The following is a 20,727-nucleotide window of genomic DNA, read 5'->3' on the forward strand; positions in this document are numbered from 1 at the left end:
ATACCATCATGAGTTAGATGGGCAGACCGAGAGGGTTAACTAGTGCTTGGAGTCTTATTTAAGATGTATGTGTTTTGCAAGGCCTAAGAGTTGGGGAAGGTGGCTATCCCTAGCATAGTGGTGGTATAACACAAGCTACCACAGCTCAATCAAGAAGACCCCTTTCGAGGCTCTATTCAGATATAAGACATCCACATTGCCCGCTGTGACTGACTTCATGGAGACACGAACCAATGCGGCAAAATACTTACATAGAAGAAAGGAGATGCTCTTTATACTCAAGCAAGAGTTGGCTACAGCTATAACATGATGAAACAAGCTGCTAATTGTAGGAGAAGTGACAGGAATTTCAATGTGGGGGATCAGGTCTTTCTAAAGGTCAGACGATTTCTACAACACTCTTTCTTTGCTACAACCCCCACCAAGCTAAGTCCAAAGTACTTTCGATCGTTTCTCATACTAGAACGGGTGGGCAAAGTGGCCTACAAGCTACAGTTGCCTCTGGGCGTGGAATGCCATCTGGTCTTTCATGTTTCTCTCCTGAAGAAGTATGTGGAGCCTAATGCTACTGTTAGCCCCGACCCGTCGCCAACAAACGAAGACGTAGAGGAAGAGGCGGAGCCTCTAGCTATCATAGACAGAAGGGTAATCTATCAAGGGCCCTTACCCCTCATTCAAGTGTTGGTCCAATGGTCACACCGACACCCCGAGAACACCACTTGGGAATACCTACCATAGTTGCTGAAACAATTTCCACGAGCTGCTCAACTACTCACCTTCCTTGGGGACAAGGAAGATTTCAAGGGGAGGGGATTGTCATGAGCCTAAGGGCATAATTGTAATGAGCATATAGAAGCATAGTTGTAGCTATAATAAATGAGTAGTAGCATGTGGGCTGGCGGTTACCGCTTAGACGGATTGTACCTAGTCGGTTACATTAACAAACCGAGGGTGCTAGCCTATAAAAGGCATTGTAAAAGAGGGTGGGAACTATTAATGAAAAGCATTCGGTTCTTTCCCTCTCTTTCTTTCTCCTTCTCTACTTCAAATTCTCCCTCATTTTCCTCTTTAAACCTTCGGTTCTCTCAGAATTGTCCAAGTCTCGAATTCGAGACTTGACAAACAACAAACACCACCCTGAAGATGACACCCTTTGAGGCCCTTTTCGGATATAAGCCACCTTTGTTACCAATTGGAAGAAGCTAAAACCTAGTAGCCATGGTAGACAACTATCTGTCCCAGAGGCAACAAATGATGCAAACCCTAAAGAAGGAGTTGGCTAACGCACAAAATCGGATGAAACAATTTGCTGACAAGAAAAGGAGTGAGAGGTCCTTCTCTGTGGGGTATAAGGTGCATTTGAAGTTGAGGCAAGTCCAATTGAAGACTATCACCAAATGCAGTAACTAAGCTCAGCCCCAAATTTTATGGCCCCTATGAAGTGATAGCTCAAGTGGGAAAGGCTGCTTACAAACTACACCTACCAAAAGGGTCCAACATCCACCTATGTTTCATGTGTCTCTCCTTAAGCCTTCTACCGGCCACAACCCTATAAGTCCTACTCTACCGCCAGCAATTCAAGGAATTCAACAAGAGGTTGAACTTATAGCTATTGTGGGTAAATAGGTCACCTTCAAGTAGAGGGTACCAGTCACACAAGTGCTTGTGCGTTGATGTAACCTCCACCTAGAAAACAACATGTGGGAGTATCTACCCAATCTCTTGAAGCAATTTCCCAGGGCAACAAGCCTACTCTAACCTTCTTGAGGACAAGTAAGGTTTCAAGTGGGGGGGAATTGTCACGTGACTAGAGGGAACTACTGAAGCAGGAAGGGCATTATGAATATACTCAGGGTATTATTGTAATAAAGGAAGAGGGTGGTTACATGCAAGAAGAGTGTACAAGAGGAGATGGTTACATAGAAGAATGTGGAAGATGTAATTCAAATGTTGGCACCAATCCTTCAAAGGATGGATATATAAGCCAACTCCCGCGGCCCATAGAGGCATGATTGAATACAATTGATTCAATTCTCCTCTCTCAATTCTCTCAATCTCTCTCTGTCTCTGTTCTTTCCATTCCTTCGCCCTCTCTATTATCTTTCCGATCAAGCGCAATTCCCCATTGAATTGCGGGAATTCCCCATTGAATTCCGGGAGAGTTTCCTTGTCAGAATTAGGTTCTGACAATAGACAAATCACAATATCTTGTAATATACTGTAGAATATTGGCTTCTATCAAATATGCTGCAACATCCAATGTGATATAAATTTATCTTTCGCAAGTTATGAATCAATGGTAGGTTTTTTATGGGACAGGTCAGTGCCTGCTTTCTTCTTTTTTCATTACAAGTTAAACTTATTCTAATTAAAACATAACAACTGATCCATATGAGAAAGAAACTATCTCTTCTATAACAAAAAAAATACTAAAAATGCTCTCAAAAATTCAAAATTTGAATCATAAATGTTTTGATATGATTTAAGAAACAATTAAATAAAGATCTGCCCATATCTTCAAGAAAGTTATGGATGAGAGAATTTGTGGGAAAAGCTACCCCACAACAAATTTTTGAGAAGAAAACTCCAAACTGAGAGACAAGGCTAAGAATAAGGAGACAATACACTTGTTTCCATTCCCTTTATTCATGCAGTACCAAATGAAACAAGTCTACCTCCTTTAGATAAAATTAATCATAGTTATGACCTCATCTGTGATCCAGACTGAAAACAAGACAATAAGCCTCATGGAGCATGAGATACCCAAACTCTTATGCAAAGGAAGGATGGGCCTTTTTCTGCCCATAAAAGCTGAAAATACGCCAAGTGATTAGCTCCAACATTTCCTCCACCTCCTATCACTTTTGAAGTTGATATCCCAAAAACACTTGTGAACCTTCAATCTGTATATATCACATAAAGTTATACAGCAAAACAGCCTCCTCAACCTCACATGTACCTACCAAAGATGGCTCCTAAATTAACCTCCATCCATTCCCAACAACGTAGATATGCTTAAAATCATCTCAAAGACAGTATATGCCGTTCCACCACATCAAGCTTAAGGACAGTGTTATGTGCCAGCACTAACAGCCTGCAACTTGTGTTTATAGGTGCCATACCCATGGTTACAAGAAGGGGAAGGATTGGAGGAAGTAATGCAGCAGGCTTAATGACTTTTATGATTTGTTTATTTTTATTTTTGTCTGTTTCAGTCATATTTCCGTTGTTTAAGCCTATCATGTAAGGCAGTTGTCATTAGTTATGTTCAGTTGTGTAAGCCCCCTTGTTACATTCTCTAACCAATCAAGTTTATATTTCAAGAAAAGTAATGTGCTACCACATATATATGACAATGACCAGATGAAAGATTGGATCAATAATCTTCTATGAACAGCATTTCAATACGCTTAAAACAAATTTTTTTGTAAAATCGTACCCATATCCACAACACAACACAATTCAACTCAGTTTCCTAAAGCCTTACCCCCAACCAGCAAAAACTGAACAAAGAACAATAATTAAGGACATTTTCTACTAGTGTTGAAATAGAAGATCACTCCCGCACAACCCTATGCAGATAACAATTTATGCAAAATTCCACTAATAAGAGATAGAGAGAGTACGAGGTGCAGTGGACGTCGCGGACTTCACGACCATGGGATTTGTAGGTCTTGATATGGATGCCGCGGTGGGGATTCCAGAGGCGGATGGTCCTGTCCTTGCCGCCGGAGAGACAGTAATTACCGTCGCCGTTGAACCTCGCCGCCAAAACCGCCCCCTCGTGCCCCTTCAGCGCGGTCGCCTCCTTCCGCGGCAGTTCTTCCGCCCCTCCGCTCATTTTCCACGGCCCCCGCCCAGCTTTCTTCCCCCCACCCCGTCCACACCCCTTTGTCAAATGTTATCGTGCGCCATGCCTGCTCATTTTAGTGCCCATCCTCACCCGAGCGCCCAATTGGGTAGCACCAATGATACGATGGGAACCGGCGAGCCGGCCCGGCTTGACCCGTCAACGAGTAGAATGTATATTTTTGATAGATTTATGTTTTGTCTTTGATGAAAATTAATTATATTTTAATGATAAAATTATTTTATAAATGGGTATTAACTTGGTGTTTCAAATTACTTTTATATGATCTATTAAGTACTGAAATTAAAATTAATTTCATCATGCAATCTAATGTCAAAAAATCTTGTGATAAATTTTTTAATAATATTTGAAATATTATATTTTTATTTAATTAAAAATATTATATCAAAAATAATTTCATGGAAAAAAGTTTTAAATTGATTTTTTGTGGAACAGAAACTGAAAGCATTTTTAATATTTTTTAATATTCCAAAATGGCCCAAAATATTTTCAAAATTATGAAAATGGCCACACAAAAAAATTATATATATATATATATTTGTGTTTCTTGACATTTCAAGCTAAGAACACATTTCAGAAACGACATATTTTTAATGTTTCCATGCATCAATGATCGGTACTACTAGTTTTCTTCTTTTCTTTGTTTTTTCTTCTCGTTATCCTCTTCTTTATATCATTGAGACTCATTTACTTTCTTAGAAATGAACTTTTCTATGATAGGTTTGTTCTAAAATCCAACCCATCATCAAACAAGATAGGTTTTGGAACAAACTTGTTACACCTGTAAGTGTGGGCGTGCATGCACATGTGTGTGTGTGTGAGAGAGAGAGGGGGGGCAATGAAGCGACGAAAAAGAAAGAAAAGGAAAAAAATAAGAAGTATAAAGGAAGTTGCAGACAACAGTTGGGTTGAACCCATAACTGATGATGGTTCTTGTCTAGTGAGACTTCTTTATTTTTATCTAGTTAATTTTTAGTTTTTAATTTTACTTAATTAACGTCATTTTTTACCAAAAAAATGTCCAAATTTGTACCATTATATAAACATATACTATATTTTGGTGTCATAAAATCTTTTTCAATAAAATATTTTCTCAAAACATACGTAAAATGCACTCAACACTCGTGTTTAACCTTAAGGTGTAGTGTGTTTTCACCTTTTACTTTCTTAGGAATGACTTTTACTTTCTTAGGAATGACATTCTTGCGAAAATCATTAATGGGAGTCTCATTACTAGGAAGATAAATTTTTTTTGAAAAAGTAACATAGTTGTGATTGGTAGTTTGCAATTTTTTAGGAAAGAATTTGAAAATTTTAAGAATACATTTATGGCTTAGAATTAAAATTTTATGTTCATCATATACATTTATTAAGTATTAAACTTCAAAATAACAAATCATATATTATTTTGAATATGAAGTACATATTATTTATATACATTATATATAATAAAATATTTATAACATATATTATATATTATATACTATATTAATATATTATAAGGTCCGTAACACGCTCATGGGTGAGCACTTTAAGTTAATGTAGCAAGACGACGTGAGGACGATATGCCAAGGTAGTAAACGTTGAGGTAGCACAAGGCGTGAGAGTAGATACTTCTATAAAAAGATGCATTGTGGGTTGAAGGTTCAAGTGGTAGGGCAAGCACAAGGGTGTCGCGCTAAAAAGCCACTAAGATCACGTAGTGGCATGTGTTAGGCAACACGAATGCACACATAGAGTAGCATGTCGTGTGCGCACATATGCGTGGGTGGTACAATTGACACACACGTGCAGATAGTTGTAGTGATATCATGTGCAAGCAACACAATGGGCAAGATTTGCTGGCGCATGGCATCGTGCTGACATGGTGGTACGAATGTAAACATGATGCTAGGGCTATGGCATGGTTGGTTAAATGGTTGAGACAAGTGCAAGTGTTGTAACATATCCCCTGTGGTGTTTCATTTGGAGGGCCTATGGGGGAGTCTTCCCAAAGAAGTCAACCCCAGCTTAAGAGAGTACCTTCTCTCGAAAGGGTCTTCGGGGGCCGTCTTCAGGGGCATTGTTCCTTGAAGACCCAAGTACCTTTTCGAAGACAAGCTTAAGTATTCTTCTGAAGACCCTTCAAGATTTTATTTTCTTAAAGGCTAACACAGTCTTCTGAAGACCCTTTAGAGAATAGTTTCCTTGAAGGCTTGGCTCAAGGTCTTCCTGAAGTCTAACCTAGTGATAATTGAACACCCTTACCTGAAAGGGTCGTGCCACGTGTCACCATGCATGTGTGCCACATATCTTAGCTTGCCACATGTCCCAATTCTTCTAGGGGTATAAATATCCCTTGACCCTTCACCTTCCTAGACTTTTCCCTAGATCTGAGATCTCTTTCCGACTATTCCGCGTACACCTCTTCCAAAGAGACTCTACTATTTCGAAGGCATTATCCACATTTCTCTAAATTTACATAATTGCTTTCACACCATGATTATATTTGACTTAGGCATTGGAGGGTCACCGTGGGAGAGATTCTTGCATGCCTTTTGATTGTCTTCTACCTTGTAGATCGGAAGACCCGAAACTCTTCCGACAATTTTTTTGAAAAACCCTTCCACAGTTTTCTTGGAAGACTCTTTTGGAGCTACAAATGCCTCAAAGACCTTCTAGATGACCTCTTCTGAGTCAACCTTGCTCTTTCGCCTAGCCTTGCCGACTTTCTGTTGAGCTTTCTTAAGACAAACAAGTTTCAATTGTTATATTACGTTAATAACAACAAGAATTAGTAGATAGTTGTAGGTAATTTTTGACCCCATTGGGTTGCAATATCTAAAAATTTTAGAAAATTTTGGATACTAATAACTATTTTTTAAAATTAGACCAAATTGGGACTTGGTGATAATTTGATAAATTATTGAGAGGTATTTACTATAACTAAACATGAATTCACAAAGAAAACAAATCTAAGTGTAATTTGCCAAAATTAAATAAAATAAACCAATTTTGTTAGGTTATGGAGCTAACATTGAGTATGAAAATGCAACAAAACCAAATCAATTTGAGTCAATCTAGATGCCAAGCTCTATAGATTCAATTAAAGACGAACCTATAAGACCCAATCTTAATAGAAATTGGTATTGTGTCTTGAAGTTGGTTAAAACAAATAACGGGTTGGTCGAAAGCTTATTTTGAACCTAAAGAAGTCCAAATGGGCTTGGGTTAAGACAAACTAAAGATGGACATCAAAAGGGCAAAAACAATTGTTTAGTATTACAACAAATAGTCTGGGTAGTCCATTTTCGACTTAAATTCTAATTAATTAGTCTTTAATTGGGCCAAATTATTTTATGGGTCTTAATGATGGGATGGAGAATAGTAACTTGGCATCTTTGGTATGAATTTTTGATTAGATAACATGAAGATATTAACACAACACAACCAATGTAACGCCTGCCTTCCGAAGACCCCGTTACTAGGAGAAATTAGGGAAGTGGGATGTTAAAGAAAGGGATACCACAAAATTTATTAGAACTTCCTACATACAACATTGGCCCACTTGGCCTTATCTCTCATATAACACACGATATAAAGGGTGTAATATTTATAAAATACATATAAAGTCCATCCTCACACCCTAATACATGCCTAGGGATCTTTTGGTCGAGATGTCACTGTATACATGCTACTCAAGATTCAAACTTTGTTTCACTTAGCCATTTAGCGATTTTCCCTCACCCGGAATGATGCAAAACAAAGGAGTGAGTTGCAAGACTCAACAAGTATAATCAAAGCCTGCTAGAGGAAATATGAACCACAATGTGAATACAACAACGGGAGTATAATAAGTTAGAATTGTTCACCACAATGCACAATCCCTTCCCATACCTCGTTGTGTCACGTATCAACAATATTAACATACCAAGCGCATAACAATAGTGTTATCATGCTATTATGAGAGTTAACAATATAGCTACATCACATGCTTACATCTCTATCATATTGCCATGGAAGCCAAAATAACAATAACCTTACCAAATTAATATAAGGATCAATGTCATCTCACGTACTAGATTCTCACTAGCCTAGCATCAAGGGTTGAAGCCCCACCTGCACTGACTGCCTTGGGTGAGTATCACATGCACTAGATCACTCTGGCAAGTATCACGAGCCGAAGCTCCCTCAGTCAATATAAGCCCCCACCGACCTAGTAGGACTCTTTCTAATTTCACGCAGATACACGGACATACCGCCATGTAAGATATACAGACACACCACCATATAATATACGTAGAAACACCACCATACAAGATAAGTGGGCACACCACCATCATGTAAGATACGCGGACACATCGCCATGTAATATACGCAAACACATTGCCATATAAGATATTGGGTGCGCCCCTCTTCCCCCACTCATACACAACAAGCAACACCATGCATTCTTATGGGTTTATCGCCATTACCTCCTTGGAAAGTAGTTTGTGTGAGTCTTAACCTCTTTCATACCTTTATACACCCATAGCACCCAATGCCCCCTTTCATAGAATGTTTGCACAAGTGCACCCATAATTGAACAACCATTCTCCCTACTCTCCAAAGATGATATACAAGATTAAAATTGATGGGAGAGGCTAGCTAGAAGATCTTATGATGGTTTGGGAGCTTATTCAAAGCATAATAAGTACAATTACACAATTTCCTACACATGGTCACCCCTTTTAGTGATTCTTCCAAGCCAACACTTACCACAACCACCTAAGTATTATCACCTTAGGGACATATTCATGACTCCTAATGCATTCATAAACCCAGGGCAAGAAGATCGAGAGTGCCCAACTATATTGAGCACCAACTTCCCATTGGGAATATACCCATAGGCAACTACTAGCACATTTATGGAATTAGGCCTTATTATTACCCACACCGACTTACACATATGACCACTCATCCGACATTCATAACATACTTGTGGCCACTTATCTTAGCATACATATTGTAGACTTTCAAACCCTTATAACCCAACTATAATATAGAGACTAATAATGGCAATATTAACACATAGAAGATTTCCCACCCTCCATCAACGACGACCCAGGGTTATGATTTGTAGAAGAGCTTATCGAAAGCTTGAATGATGAATTGAGGGTGGTTTTGCTGGCACTAAAAGAACAATTAGGCGACCACAAGGGGCAATCGATCGACTTGTAAGTGTTAGTGTTAGTGCTCTAATGCTAGATTTAGATGACATCTGTCATTTATAATTATGGGACTAATGATATAATTATGGGACTAGATTTAGTGCCCTAGGCAGCCCAGGTTGCCCCAACCCAGGTGGTTAGGGGTGCCGAGTTGCCCTTAATTGCGGTGGCCGCCTAGGCCGTATTTTCGAACACTGCTTGATATCCGGAAAGTCAACTCTTCGTAAGCCTGAAAATCAACTCTTGGAGTCCTGAAAGTCGACTCTTTGTAAGGCCCCGGGGCTAGGCTCCTAGAAGGGCATCGTCGCCCTTAGGGGACAGCTTTGCTGCCAAACATTTTCTTGAATACGGGAGATCTCATGTAACGCGCAAAATAAGAAACTCCAACATCCGAAAATCTCTTTAAGAATATAAATGTCATATGTAAGAGATGGATATTATCTGTAAGAATCATAATCATAACTTACTTAGGATTACTCCATATTGCTCTATAAATAAATATGCACTTATTCCAAGAAAGGTATGTCTCTGATACTACTATGAATATTGCTTTCAGGTTTTCTATATTCTTAGTGTCTAACTTATGTATTGGAGTGTTTGTGCAGAAATCTTCACACGTCTTTTAATTATTTTTTCTTTGTAGACTCGAGGCTAGACAATAACGTTCTAGTCAAATAAATTTATTATTGTATTTTGAGAGGTGACAAGTCATGTTAGCATTCAACTGTTATTATTAATGGAAGAGTAATTGCATTCCAAAACTAAAACAAAATTAAATTTAGATGCTATTATTAATAAAATTAAAATTTTAATTTAAAGTTAGTAGTGAAATTTCGTTTACCTCCACTATTTGAAATTAGAATTAGAACCAAAATTGGTCCGACTTGTTAAAAACGAATTGAATTCTTAGGTCCCTTTTATTTATTTATTTTATTTTCACAAATATTTTCCTATTCTGTTTATAATATATATTGGACATTTTTCTTTTTCTCCATCTCTAATTTTTTTTATTTTATCAAAAAAGTTGTGAAAGATATTTATTTGCACTCGACACTCCTAAGGTTTGAAAAATAGACAAGAACACCCATAACATTTGAGAAATAACAAAGACGTTGACTTTATAACATTAACTATACTTTTCCCCTTGTTTACTCTTTGGTAATTAATTTCCAATTTTTGGATTAATTTGGAATGCAAAAGTATATATGTATGCATTTTTTTTTCTAAATGGAGGCTAACTAATTAATTGTGGGTTTTTTTTCCTTTAAGAAAATATTTTAGGATATAAGTGCAAATTTGTAAATGAAAATCTTAGGGTCCAAAAGTCCAAACTTGATTGAGTTAAATAAGCCAAATCTTGTGGGACTTTTCTATAAACGAATTATATTGGGCTATAGGCCCATATTTGAAAGTTAGGTTTTTTGGGCTAAGCCCAATTAATGTTGTGAATTGGAAAAGAAACCCATGATTTAGAAAAGTTTGACTTGGCTCACCATGGTTTAGTTGAAAAGACAAACCCATTTTGGATAACTAAGTTCAAGTTTGACTTTATTCTAGATTAAGTCTTAATCTATGATCTTGAGATCTAATTAAATTAGATTATATTGGTTGATAAGGTTAACTGAGGGTAGATCCTTATCTGATTCCATCATGTTAGAGCATTAGTGTAGTAATGCTAGAAGAACTCAAAAGAAGTAAACTTTCAACTTATTATGTTGATTTGAAATAGTTAGGATATTTACTCTAATACCTTAGGCTTTTACTATTTATTATTCACTAATAATTTAATTGGTAATTATAGTATCGTGACTTTTAGCATATTGTTTTAACATAATAGGATAGGTAGAGTAGAACGTTGATATAAATTAGAGGTTGAATATAACATAATAGATAGACATTGGCATACCAAAACCTTTATATATATATATCCTCAAGATTTTGCATGATTTTCTCTAATTCTTTAAGGATACGTTTGTTAATCAAGATATGAGATGAAAAAAATCAAAATATAAGATGTATCATAGAATTTTATTCTTTCCAACATGTTTGTTAAGTTTATTTTATCATTTTTGAAAAAATCATCTTATGACCTTTTATCTTGATTTTTCAAGATATACATATTTCTTATGTCCCTTAAGATAAGCATATTTTGGTCTTTATATATATATATATAAAATGATGACTATGTTCTCTAATGTATTTAAAAGAATTTAATAAATAATTTAATAAAAATTTTAGAATATTTTTCAACCTCATCTTGATTATTTCATATTTTGATTCGAAAATCATTTCGAGCTTATCTTGATATTTCCTTATCTTATCCATTTTAACAAACGTTACCTAAGTCAGTATATGTCGTTGTATTATAAATATTATATTTGAATTTACTTTTACTAGCTTTTCCCATTCTTGGTCGCATTACATGCTTATATTTATCTTAAGATTAATGTCAATCACGAGGCCACTGAAATTCAAATCTTGTCATTTTATAATATCACATGAACTCATTTTTAAGAGAAATTAAAATTGAATGGGCGTAACTCTTTGGATGGCTTGATTGAGTGGTGAGGATTGGGTATTGGCCCAGGAGTGGAGAAAGTAAAATCGGACTAGCCCCCATCGCATGTAGACAAAGCGTTAGCTTGAATTGCAAGGGTAAAATTGGTAAATTGGGAGGCTAAATTTTGAGATAAACAAGAAGCTGAGAGCAATATAAAATGGAGCAATTATGGGTTGAGAGAATATTAATTTAATAATAATAATAAATAAACAAAAAGAGCACTAGCACTGACTCTTCCTCCCCCTCCTCGCTCTTTGTCCCCTATGTCCCCGTCACACCAAATACCGTGGATGGAGGGAGAGAGAGAGAGAGAGAGTAGAGTTTATCCTCAAAATCATTGCCCAATTCAAAGGGAGCGTCATATTCACAAATAATAATAACCCCAAAAACTGGAATAAGTTGAAAATTGAGACCAGTGGAAGGGAAGATGAAAAAGGTGGGAATTTATTTATTCCGGAATATGCCCTCGGTTGTCCCTCTAATTTTCTAGACAATTCCATGTGGTACATCCGCAAATAATCCACCAAATCTAGTGCCTTTCGGTAATATGCATTCTCCCCTTCTCTCTCTAGCAGCGGGCCTGTTCGGGGCTTGTGCCTCCGAGGCGCTCCATTGACTCAGATCTAAGTTCTAACGGCGAGGGTGAAAAGACGATTGCAATTGGAATTAGTTTCAGTTTGAATCATATCATGGATCGTACTTGATGAAGATGGTCCAGTCACCAACTCTGCCGGGCGGACGGACGGAAAGAATACGGCGCTTAGGTTGTCTCCCTATGTTATCCACACGTTTGTCAGATTCCCAGATCTGGTCTTCTTGTTCCGCATTCTGTTCGTGAAATTCGCATTCGCCAGACGGAAAGCTAGGCATGTATTTGTCTTCCTCGTACGTGTTATGTGTTTTGGCTTTTGTGGAGCGTCGTAGTTGAGAGGAGGTTCAAGTTTTTGCGGTGTTGGATCGATAGGAGGTTTCCGAAGATGGATTTAGATGAGTTTCGGATGATCCTGTTGAATTCGAGGGCGAACGTGTGGGACTTCATCGACGCCGCGATTTCTGTTGCTTCGGTGGACTACGGCCACGAGTTGAAGGATCGGAGGGACCAAATCGTCGAGCGGCTGTACGCGAGCTCTGCCTTGCGGTGCCGCAACTGCGACGATGATCGCCAGAGGCCGACGAAGAACAAGGCTCCGATCGAGAAAGAGGACAGTTACGAGCGCCGAAAGGAAGGTTCGCCTTCGACTCCACATTCGATTCATGGAGACGATGACGAAGAAGACGGAGGAGGAGGAGGAGGAGTAGATGAAGAGGAGCTAGATCCTTACGGTGGTTTGTTCGACGATGAAGAGACGAAAATTCTGAGAATCAAAGAACAACTTGAAGATCCGGACCAGGTTTTGCTTCAAATTGACTGAAAAAATATTCGTTATAATTTCGGTTTTCTCTTTCTGGTTTGTTAATTGATCTTAGTCTCACACTGATTTCGTGTTTTCAGACCGAAGATGCTCTGGTGGAATTGCTTCAGAGCCTTGCAGATATGGACATAACATTCAAAGCTCTCAAGGTACTCTTTATTGCAGAAATCCTTAAGCTGCATCTGATATATTCTTTTGCTTGTCTACAACTTGTGGGACTGTTTCTCAGGAAACCGACATTGGGAGGCATGTGAATCGTTTACGGAAGCATCCATCAAATGATGTGCGGAGATTGGTTAAACAACTCGTCAGGTTCGGTGAAAATTTCAAACTCCGTTGGTTGTGGAAATCTTCATGAATGCTTTGCTATATACAGACAAAAAACAGATATAGTAAAGGAGTCGTTGGATTTTGTTGTTTGTTTCTTCTACAGAAAATGGAAAGATTTGGTTGATGAATGGGTCAAATTCAATACACCCAATGAACTGGCATCTTCTAATCTCATTGGTAATATCGCCCAAAATCCATATACTTTTTTTTCTATAACGTTATGAGGCTTTGTGCTTTGAACTGAAAGAGGAAGTTCATTAATGACGGCAGCCGACGGGGACTCCCCGCTGCAGAACGTGCCGACAACAAAGAATGCCCAGAACGGCCATCACCAGGTAAAGCTAAGTCTTTCCAGATTCGCAACCCAAAAAAGTGATTTCTTATTCCAAACTTTTGAGCTCTAAAGCTGTGGTCTTTACAGGTTGCTGATTTCGCCTACTCTCCAAATCCACACAGTAATACAGAATCTGGTTCTTAGTTCAATTTGCTATATTCTTTTTCTAGCTTGGTGCATTTGGTACACTTACATATTCTTTTGGTCTAAATGCAATTTTTAGATGGCAGCTCTGGTTCAGACAAGAACAATTCTGAACCGGAGGTTAAAGCGAATTCAGTTCACCAAAGAGATGCTCCGGCAAAGCTGTCCAAATTCACTCCCCCAGCTCCTTCTGCCCCCCCTCCCAAGGTACCCATCCCTGTATAGCCAATATAGAATTGCCCTCGGTTTGTTTGGCTGCTAAAGAAAGATAGGAACGAAACCGTTTCTGAAGTGTTAAAAGGATGATCTCAACGCACAAAATTTTGTTAATGGACAGTGAGATATTTATAATCTTACTCTACACACCCAGTGAGTATCCACGCGTTCTATAGGCTTAATCAGCCATCAATCTTTCCCCTTAACCACTAACACATTGAAAATTATGTCATTCTTATCTCCCTCTTAAATTTTTTAGGTGACAAATTCGACTTGACATTCATAAAAGCTGTTATATATGGCTTTAGTGTTATAATTTACCACATAATTTCTATAAGGTTAGAACATGATCAGGATTGATGGGAACAAATTAGAGTTAGAAAATAGTGAAAATTCGTGGGTAAGCGATTAAACTCTTATAGAACCATATAATTTGGACTCCCAAGTTCCCAAGAGTCAAGAGAAAAATGGAATTGTACCTAACCCTTGAAATATTTAGTACTTCCTACTGTTGTTTCTTCGGTCTTCTGCTTGGTGGGAATGAAGTTTCCTAAATCACTTGGACTCCCAAGTGTTAATTGTTCTGTTCTTGCACACGCTTGGGCACTAGCTTTGAAACCCAGTGTTCTAAATCACTTGAGGGTGATTTGCAGAGACAGCAGAAGGAATCAATCATAGATCTGGAGAGGCTGGCTTCGGCGAGAAAGCGTCTTCAGGAGAACTATCAAGAAGCGCAGAATGGTTGGACTGTTTTCTTTGCTACTCTAGTTTTATCTCAGCTCCTCTCACAAATTCACTATCCTTGTGCTGATAGATTTGTGTTTGCTGCTTTTCCTTTTACTGTGAAGCGAAAAAGCAACGAACAATTCAGGTGATGGATATTCATGAGATACCAAAACCGAGGAATGCCTTCTTTGGCAAGAATAAAGGGGGCCCCATGGGAAGGCACCGGTGATTGGTCATCTTGCAGCTGCCACGAAATGGCACAGTAAAGACAGGGTTTCCACAATCCGGTCCACCCTGTTACAAATTTTCCTCCCTTCTGTCATCTCTGGTTTGATTTTGTTTGGTTGCCTGTGAAATTAAACAAGTTATTTGAAACCAACAACTTGAGCTCTCATTTCGTGCATCCAAGCCATGAATATGGGTTGTGTAATGGCTGAAGAAAATGAGTCTCTGCAGAAATTATTATCTGAATACGAGGTAAATGCGATCAGGATATTATAAATTAAACACTTCAGATAATGTATTGTTGGATTATCTGATTTGTTTAATCCTTGTAGCTTTATTACATGTATTCTTTTAGCCAGTAAAATAAATGTTCTATAGGGAGAGGAGAACAAGAGTGTGGGGAACAGGGTACAACTTCGACAGAAAAAAAAAAAAAAAAAACTCTAGAATGGGGCTTGGCAGTAAAGTCTGTAGGGTTGGTTTATCTGTTTTTTCAGTTTATGGACATAAATATTCATTATTGTCTTAATGATGGTTCGAGGTTTAGAATATATGAAGTCAATTTTATTTGGTGGGATTTAGATTTGTGGATGTTGGTGCCTGGGTTATCCTTCTAAAGGAGAATTAAATTACCCGGCTGATATTTGTTCTTATGGGATAAATAAGTAAACTATATATTTTTGATATATTCACTTCAGAGGGTTATCAAATAACATTACGTGAGATGAGAACACGTCCTGTTATTTTGGGATTTCTCTTTTGATTATTAATGAGTAGACAAATAAATTGTCATTTCTCTTCTCGCATGAATCGATTCCCCACAATGGCAATGGCATTATTGACCCCAAAAAAGCGATCTCCGAAGAAGTTTTGTAAAATTTGATCTCTTGTTCGATTCAACGGGGTAGGGGTAATTAAAAGAGTTGAAAGTTAATTGGGGTTCCCTTCATTCTGTCATAAGAAAGTTTATGTTGCATTAAGCTGCATCTTTCCTTGGCCAATGCGAAATGCATAGCTACTTGTTTAATTCAGAAGCCAATTTTGCATGTCAAACATGTAATTAAAGGTGTAAAAACTGATCTTTTGTTACAATTAATTAGAATTGTATTTTTCTTCAATTTTTAAGATATCAAAGGAATGAGGCATGCATCACATTATGAGAGGTTAGTTTTTATTTTTCAGGCAACTCTTTATACTTCCCAACGTTTTTTTTTATCAATCTCGTCTCAACAACTGATTCCATTTTCACACAGTGATATTTCAAGAATCCTCCACGATAGGCTTAGGTTTTCTTTGTTGTTGTCTGTCGTCGATCGTTCCCCTTCGTCTTCGTCATTGTCTCTACCGATTCTGAGTTTTGATTTTGAGTTCTTGATCGTCGATTCCAAGTTCCCTTTCGTCTTCATCCACGATAAGGACGGTAAGGTTTCAGGCTCCATTTAGTGGCTCCGTTGTTGGTTCCTAGAGAATCCATGGAGGACATCGACATCGTGCTCGACAAGGATCGCTATTTCATTCCGAAGAAATCACAAATCATCGTGAATTGTTGGGTGCTGGGGCGCAATCCGGAGGTGTGGTCGGAGAAAGCAGAGAAATTGTTGTTGGAGAGATTTGTTGACTGTGAAGTGGACCTCCGAGGGTGCCATCTTGAGTTGTTGCCATTCGGATCAGGAGGTTGTCGGATTTGTCCCGAAATGCACTTGGGGCTAATGAACATTCAGCTAGTGGTGGCTCAAAAAGGAATAATTTTCAAGGAAAAATAACAATTTTTATTAAAAATAATAACTATCAAGCAATAAAAGTTGACAAAAAGTAACTATTTTTATAGAAAATAATGACAATCAAATACTAAAAAGATTGAAAAATATAACAATTTTTAGGTTAAAAATTAAGTCAATCAAATACATTTAATTGACAATTTTCATACAAATAATTTCTAAACAATTCAATTAGCTAAAATTTATTTTCTTTTTATGCAATTTTCATACGTGCAATTTAATTCACCCTAAAAGAATAAAACTACTTAGAATGATTATTCCCTTTTTGTCTACCTTTTTATATCTAATGGTAGATTGTAGTTTTCTATTGTAGTTGATGTGTTCTACCCGTGGACCATTCGAGTGTTGTGTCCTGTATTTTCGATGGTAGCGAGTCATTGTTAGAACTCTAATTAATGAAGGGTCCCTGTGGGGTGGGTGCTCTCCAGCGGAGATTTTGTTGGTGGCGTCACCCTGCGAGTTAGTTTTTTCCTTTATAAATGAAGGTGTTCTTATAATTTCATGTGTATTGTCTTTCTATTGGATCTGCAATTGAGTGAGAGTTGAGCAGTTGCAAAAGAAATATATTAGAAGTGAAAATCACGAGCTAATTTTGGAAACCCTGCTGGTCCCCTCAATTGAAGCTATTTCCCTTATCCATAGATTACCTTCTGGTTGCTGACTTTTGCATCCTTGGGTATGGGAAACACTATATTTAGGAGTCTTTACAAATATGTTTGTTTTTTTTTTGTTATGGGTAGTGCCATCGTTGCATTATCTTAATACAAAATTGTCGAGAAATTTTCATATTTAAATATTAATATTAATTCATATTGATCTAATCTCAAGGATCACATGGTGGGATGAGACCACGAGTGTTGTTGAATAATTAATTATTGTAACACCTGTTCTTGGGTGTGTCATTCATCTCGGAATGGTCACTCTGTCAATGTGTCTCCAAATGATTCATTATATTCCATTAAATAATTTGAAAATGATGTTTAACCCCCCCCCTTCAGTACTCTGTTCAGGATGATGACCCACAGGAAGCCTAAATATCTCAAATGTATAGAAGATAGTTTGACATAATTCAAAACGATGGCTTAAGCAATAACAAACATTGAGTATATCCTTTAATCACTATTTCCATTTTCATGCTCGGATGATAATAAATTTCAATAGTGTCATTGCCAATTTAAAAGAGAAGTTTGGGGTGCACCGTCACCTTAACTTGTTGTTTTAACAAAGAATCTCTTTTATAGTCCTACATGCAATGTAGCAACTCCTAGCCCCTTGACTATGACTGCTATGTACGCAAGGCAATTCTTCTTTCTTCCTCTTCTTCTACTCCAATAAGATTGTCAGCTAATTAACTTGCGCTCGAGCTCTCTCGCTCGCTTTGTCTCACCTACCCAAGGCATAGCTGTTGATCTTGATAAAGTTTGAGTTATAACAGAATGACCGAACCTAAGATAGCTTTTTGAAATTCGTAGTTCCAATGCCTAGACTACTTTTCAAAAATAAGACTTTTCTAGAACCATCAGGAATCTATTACATATTATATGAAGAAACAAGACTTTTCAAATGGCCTAACTGATTAGCTTGAGCCTTTATGGAGGTCAAAGAAATGATGGCTATCTTAAGGCATCTTGATTTTAGTAATGTGTCGAGGTAGCCTGTGATGGTATTAGGGGGTTTTCTTAGTCAAAAGGGTTAATTGCTAGCATTCTTTTAGTGGGAAACTGAATGAGGTTAAATAGAAATACTTCACCTATGATAAATAGTTTTATGATGCTATGTAGTCTTTTTGTCATTGAAGGCACAACAAATTACCACAAGAGTTTGTACTTTACTTTGATTACCATGCACTGATGAGGTGTTTGTAGGCTGAAAGAAAGTTGAATTCTAAGCATGCTAAGTGAGTTGAGTCCCATAGGGAGAACACTTTTGTCTTTAGGCATGTCATTGCTTTGTTGATTTTATCATTCATGATGGTTACTTTTTTAAAGGAACTAAGTTATATATCCCCAAAACGTCATTTAGAGACTTTTTAATAAGGAAAATGCATGTAGGTGCATTAGCATATCATTTTGGAAGAGACAAGACCATTGAATTGGTTGAGGATACATTTTTTCTGTCACAGAGAGGGATGTTTCTAACATTATTTCTATCATGACTCAAAAAGTGGGGTCCATGATTGACGTTAATTCCAATGCCAGGGTGGCCTACTAGGACCAAGTTTAACACCCCATTCTTTTGTTGCATTATTCATAATTGTATATGTTGAGTTTGTAAAATAAATAACACCACACATTCAAGATCAGGTAAATTGGGTGTTTAAGAGTTTAAGAACTTTTTAGAAGGTTTTGAAAAATAAAGCACAAAATAGTGAATTGTAAACAAAAATACAATCAAAATGAATGCTAGAGACATAAGAATTTTTTAGTGGTTTCGCTAAATCTAGACTAATCCACTACCTTATCTTCTCATTAAGGATTTTAAACAATTTACTAAAATCTCCTACTTCACAAGTAGGCCCTTTAGTATAAATATTGAGAAATTTATATTTTGATTTATGGAGATAATAATCTTAGAAAATGTATTTTTAGTAAATTTGATTTATTGGTGATTTCTAAAATATTTTTCTATAGATTCTTTTAAACTAGAGATCTTCATACTCATACATATATATGTATGTCTTTCAAAACAACTAAGTATAGGTTTTGGTTGATAAAGGAATATAAAGTTTATAAATATATTTTTCTTTAAATTGGAGAACTTCAGGCTCGTATATTCTTATATTATTCAAAATAGCAAAATATAGTTTTATATTAATCGAGCTTGATGTTAAATATTTAAGAAAATATTTTGAAAGTTCGGCTAAGTATAAGGGTCCTTCTGTTAAACTAAGTATATGTATTTTTGAAACTTTTGAAAGCAAAGTATTCATACAATCTTTTAAAGTTTCTACACTTACATTCGATCAAAAATAGTTTTTGAATCAATTGAGTATTGCTAAGTGTATTTTTCAATAGATTCAAGTATTCAACCGAGTATCTAAAAAACCTGCTCAAGTATGTGTTATACAAAATCTTATTTATTAAAGCTACAATCCAGTATGGTATCTCTATATAATCAAGTATCTTGATAACTACTAAAATCTGAGCATATTTTTAGTCGAGTATTGTTTTTTGTGTTTTTCAAATCACTCGATTAAGTGTTTTAGCAAAATCTCTTTTTAATTGACTATTAAAATTTCATACTCAAGTAATTTTTACAAACTCTTTGTATTTCTATAAAATCACTCAAGGATGTTTTTCAATCAGTATCCTTCTGTTATCAAAACTCCAAATATCTCCTTAGTCGAGTATGTCTTTCTCTCAATCGACTAATGTATTTTCTTAATCGAGTATCTATATAGTTTAATTGAGTAAGGATTGGATAAAATCTGGTTAAGTCTTTATGCTTAATTTTAATTGAGTATCAGTTACATGCACTGGAGTTGAAACACCCCTAATTTCTCTCTATTCTCGCTTAGACAAGCTCTAATAATTATAGCGTCCCCATCACCGGAGACCCCGCATACAAGGAATCTGAGAAGAGTTCGTCAGAAAAGATGGCATAGATGTAAAATCCAATTAGAAGCGTCATGCATATTCCTTGTTATTAACAATGAAAGCCATACTCATACATCATTACTCATAGACATATATATTAGGGTCCACATACCCATCATATCCCCTCAGGGGTACAACTTAGAACATAAACATAACATAACTTAGTATTATACATCTCAAAAACATCCTCCAAGGATCTTTCGGTTGAGATGGCTTTGTACACACTTCTACTCCACGGTTCCAACTTCACTTGACTAGCCTACTTCTTTAGCCTTATCTTTACCTAGAATGATGCAAGCAATATGAACCACAAAGCCTAGCAAGTATAACTAAAAGGAAGTAAGCA

At 36.9% G+C, this 20,727-nt stretch overlaps 2 protein-coding genes across 3 annotated transcripts in view; one reads left to right on the forward strand and one right to left on the reverse strand.

Annotated features, from left to right (window-relative positions):
• The window catches only part of LOC127803550 (uncharacterized), a 43,362-nt gene extending 39,467 nt beyond the window's left edge, over positions 1-3,895 (reverse strand). The window contains exon 1 of the mRNA XM_052339849.1: positions 3,627-3,895. Coding sequence (XP_052195809.1) covers positions 3,627-3,841 — 215 coding nt within the window. The 5' untranslated portion in view covers positions 3,842-3,895. The remainder of the gene's footprint in view (positions 1-3,626) is intronic.
• Positions 3,896-11,924: 8,029 nt separating this feature from the next.
• On the forward strand, positions 11,925-15,588 carry LOC127803551 (probable mediator of RNA polymerase II transcription subunit 26c). Of its 2 annotated transcripts, XM_052339850.1 has the most exons (9): positions 11,932-13,011; positions 13,113-13,181; positions 13,262-13,344; positions 13,466-13,539; positions 13,633-13,697; positions 13,784-13,817; positions 13,920-14,047; positions 14,710-14,797; positions 14,905-15,588. In XM_052339850.1, exons 1-9 carry the CDS (start codon positions 12,598-12,600, stop codon positions 15,009-15,011), a joined length of 1,062 nt encoding a protein of 353 aa, XP_052195810.1. In that variant the 5' UTR covers positions 11,932-12,597; the 3' UTR covers positions 15,012-15,588. The 2 variants fall into 2 exon arrangements, 1 of the variants encoding a protein (XP_052195810.1); XR_008023530.1 differs by lacking the exon at positions 13,784-13,817 and having other exon boundaries at positions 11,925-13,011.
• The last annotated feature ends 5,139 nt before the right edge of the window (positions 15,589-20,727 follow it).

The sequence above is a fragment of the Diospyros lotus genome, chromosome 6 (assembly GCF_014633365.1).
Source record: "Diospyros lotus cultivar Yz01 chromosome 6, ASM1463336v1, whole genome shotgun sequence".
Taxonomy (NCBI): Eukaryota; Viridiplantae; Streptophyta; class Magnoliopsida; order Ericales; family Ebenaceae; genus Diospyros; species Diospyros lotus.

What these genes read in the sequence shown, in the direction of transcription:
- LOC127803551 (XM_052339850.1), top strand. Translation starts at nt 12,598, where the DNA reads ATGGATTTAGATGAGTTTCGGATGATCCTGTTGAATTCGAGGGCGAAC. An exon ending in TTGGTTAAACAACTCGTCAG is followed by an intron (nt 13,345 to 13,465) that starts GTTCGGTGAAAA and finishes TTTCTTCTACAG; the next exon opens with AAAATGGAAAGATTTGGTTG. An exon ending in CTTCTGCCCCCCCTCCCAAG is followed by an intron (nt 14,048 to 14,709) that starts GTACCCATCCCT and finishes GGTGATTTGCAG; the next exon opens with AGACAGCAGAAGGAATCAAT.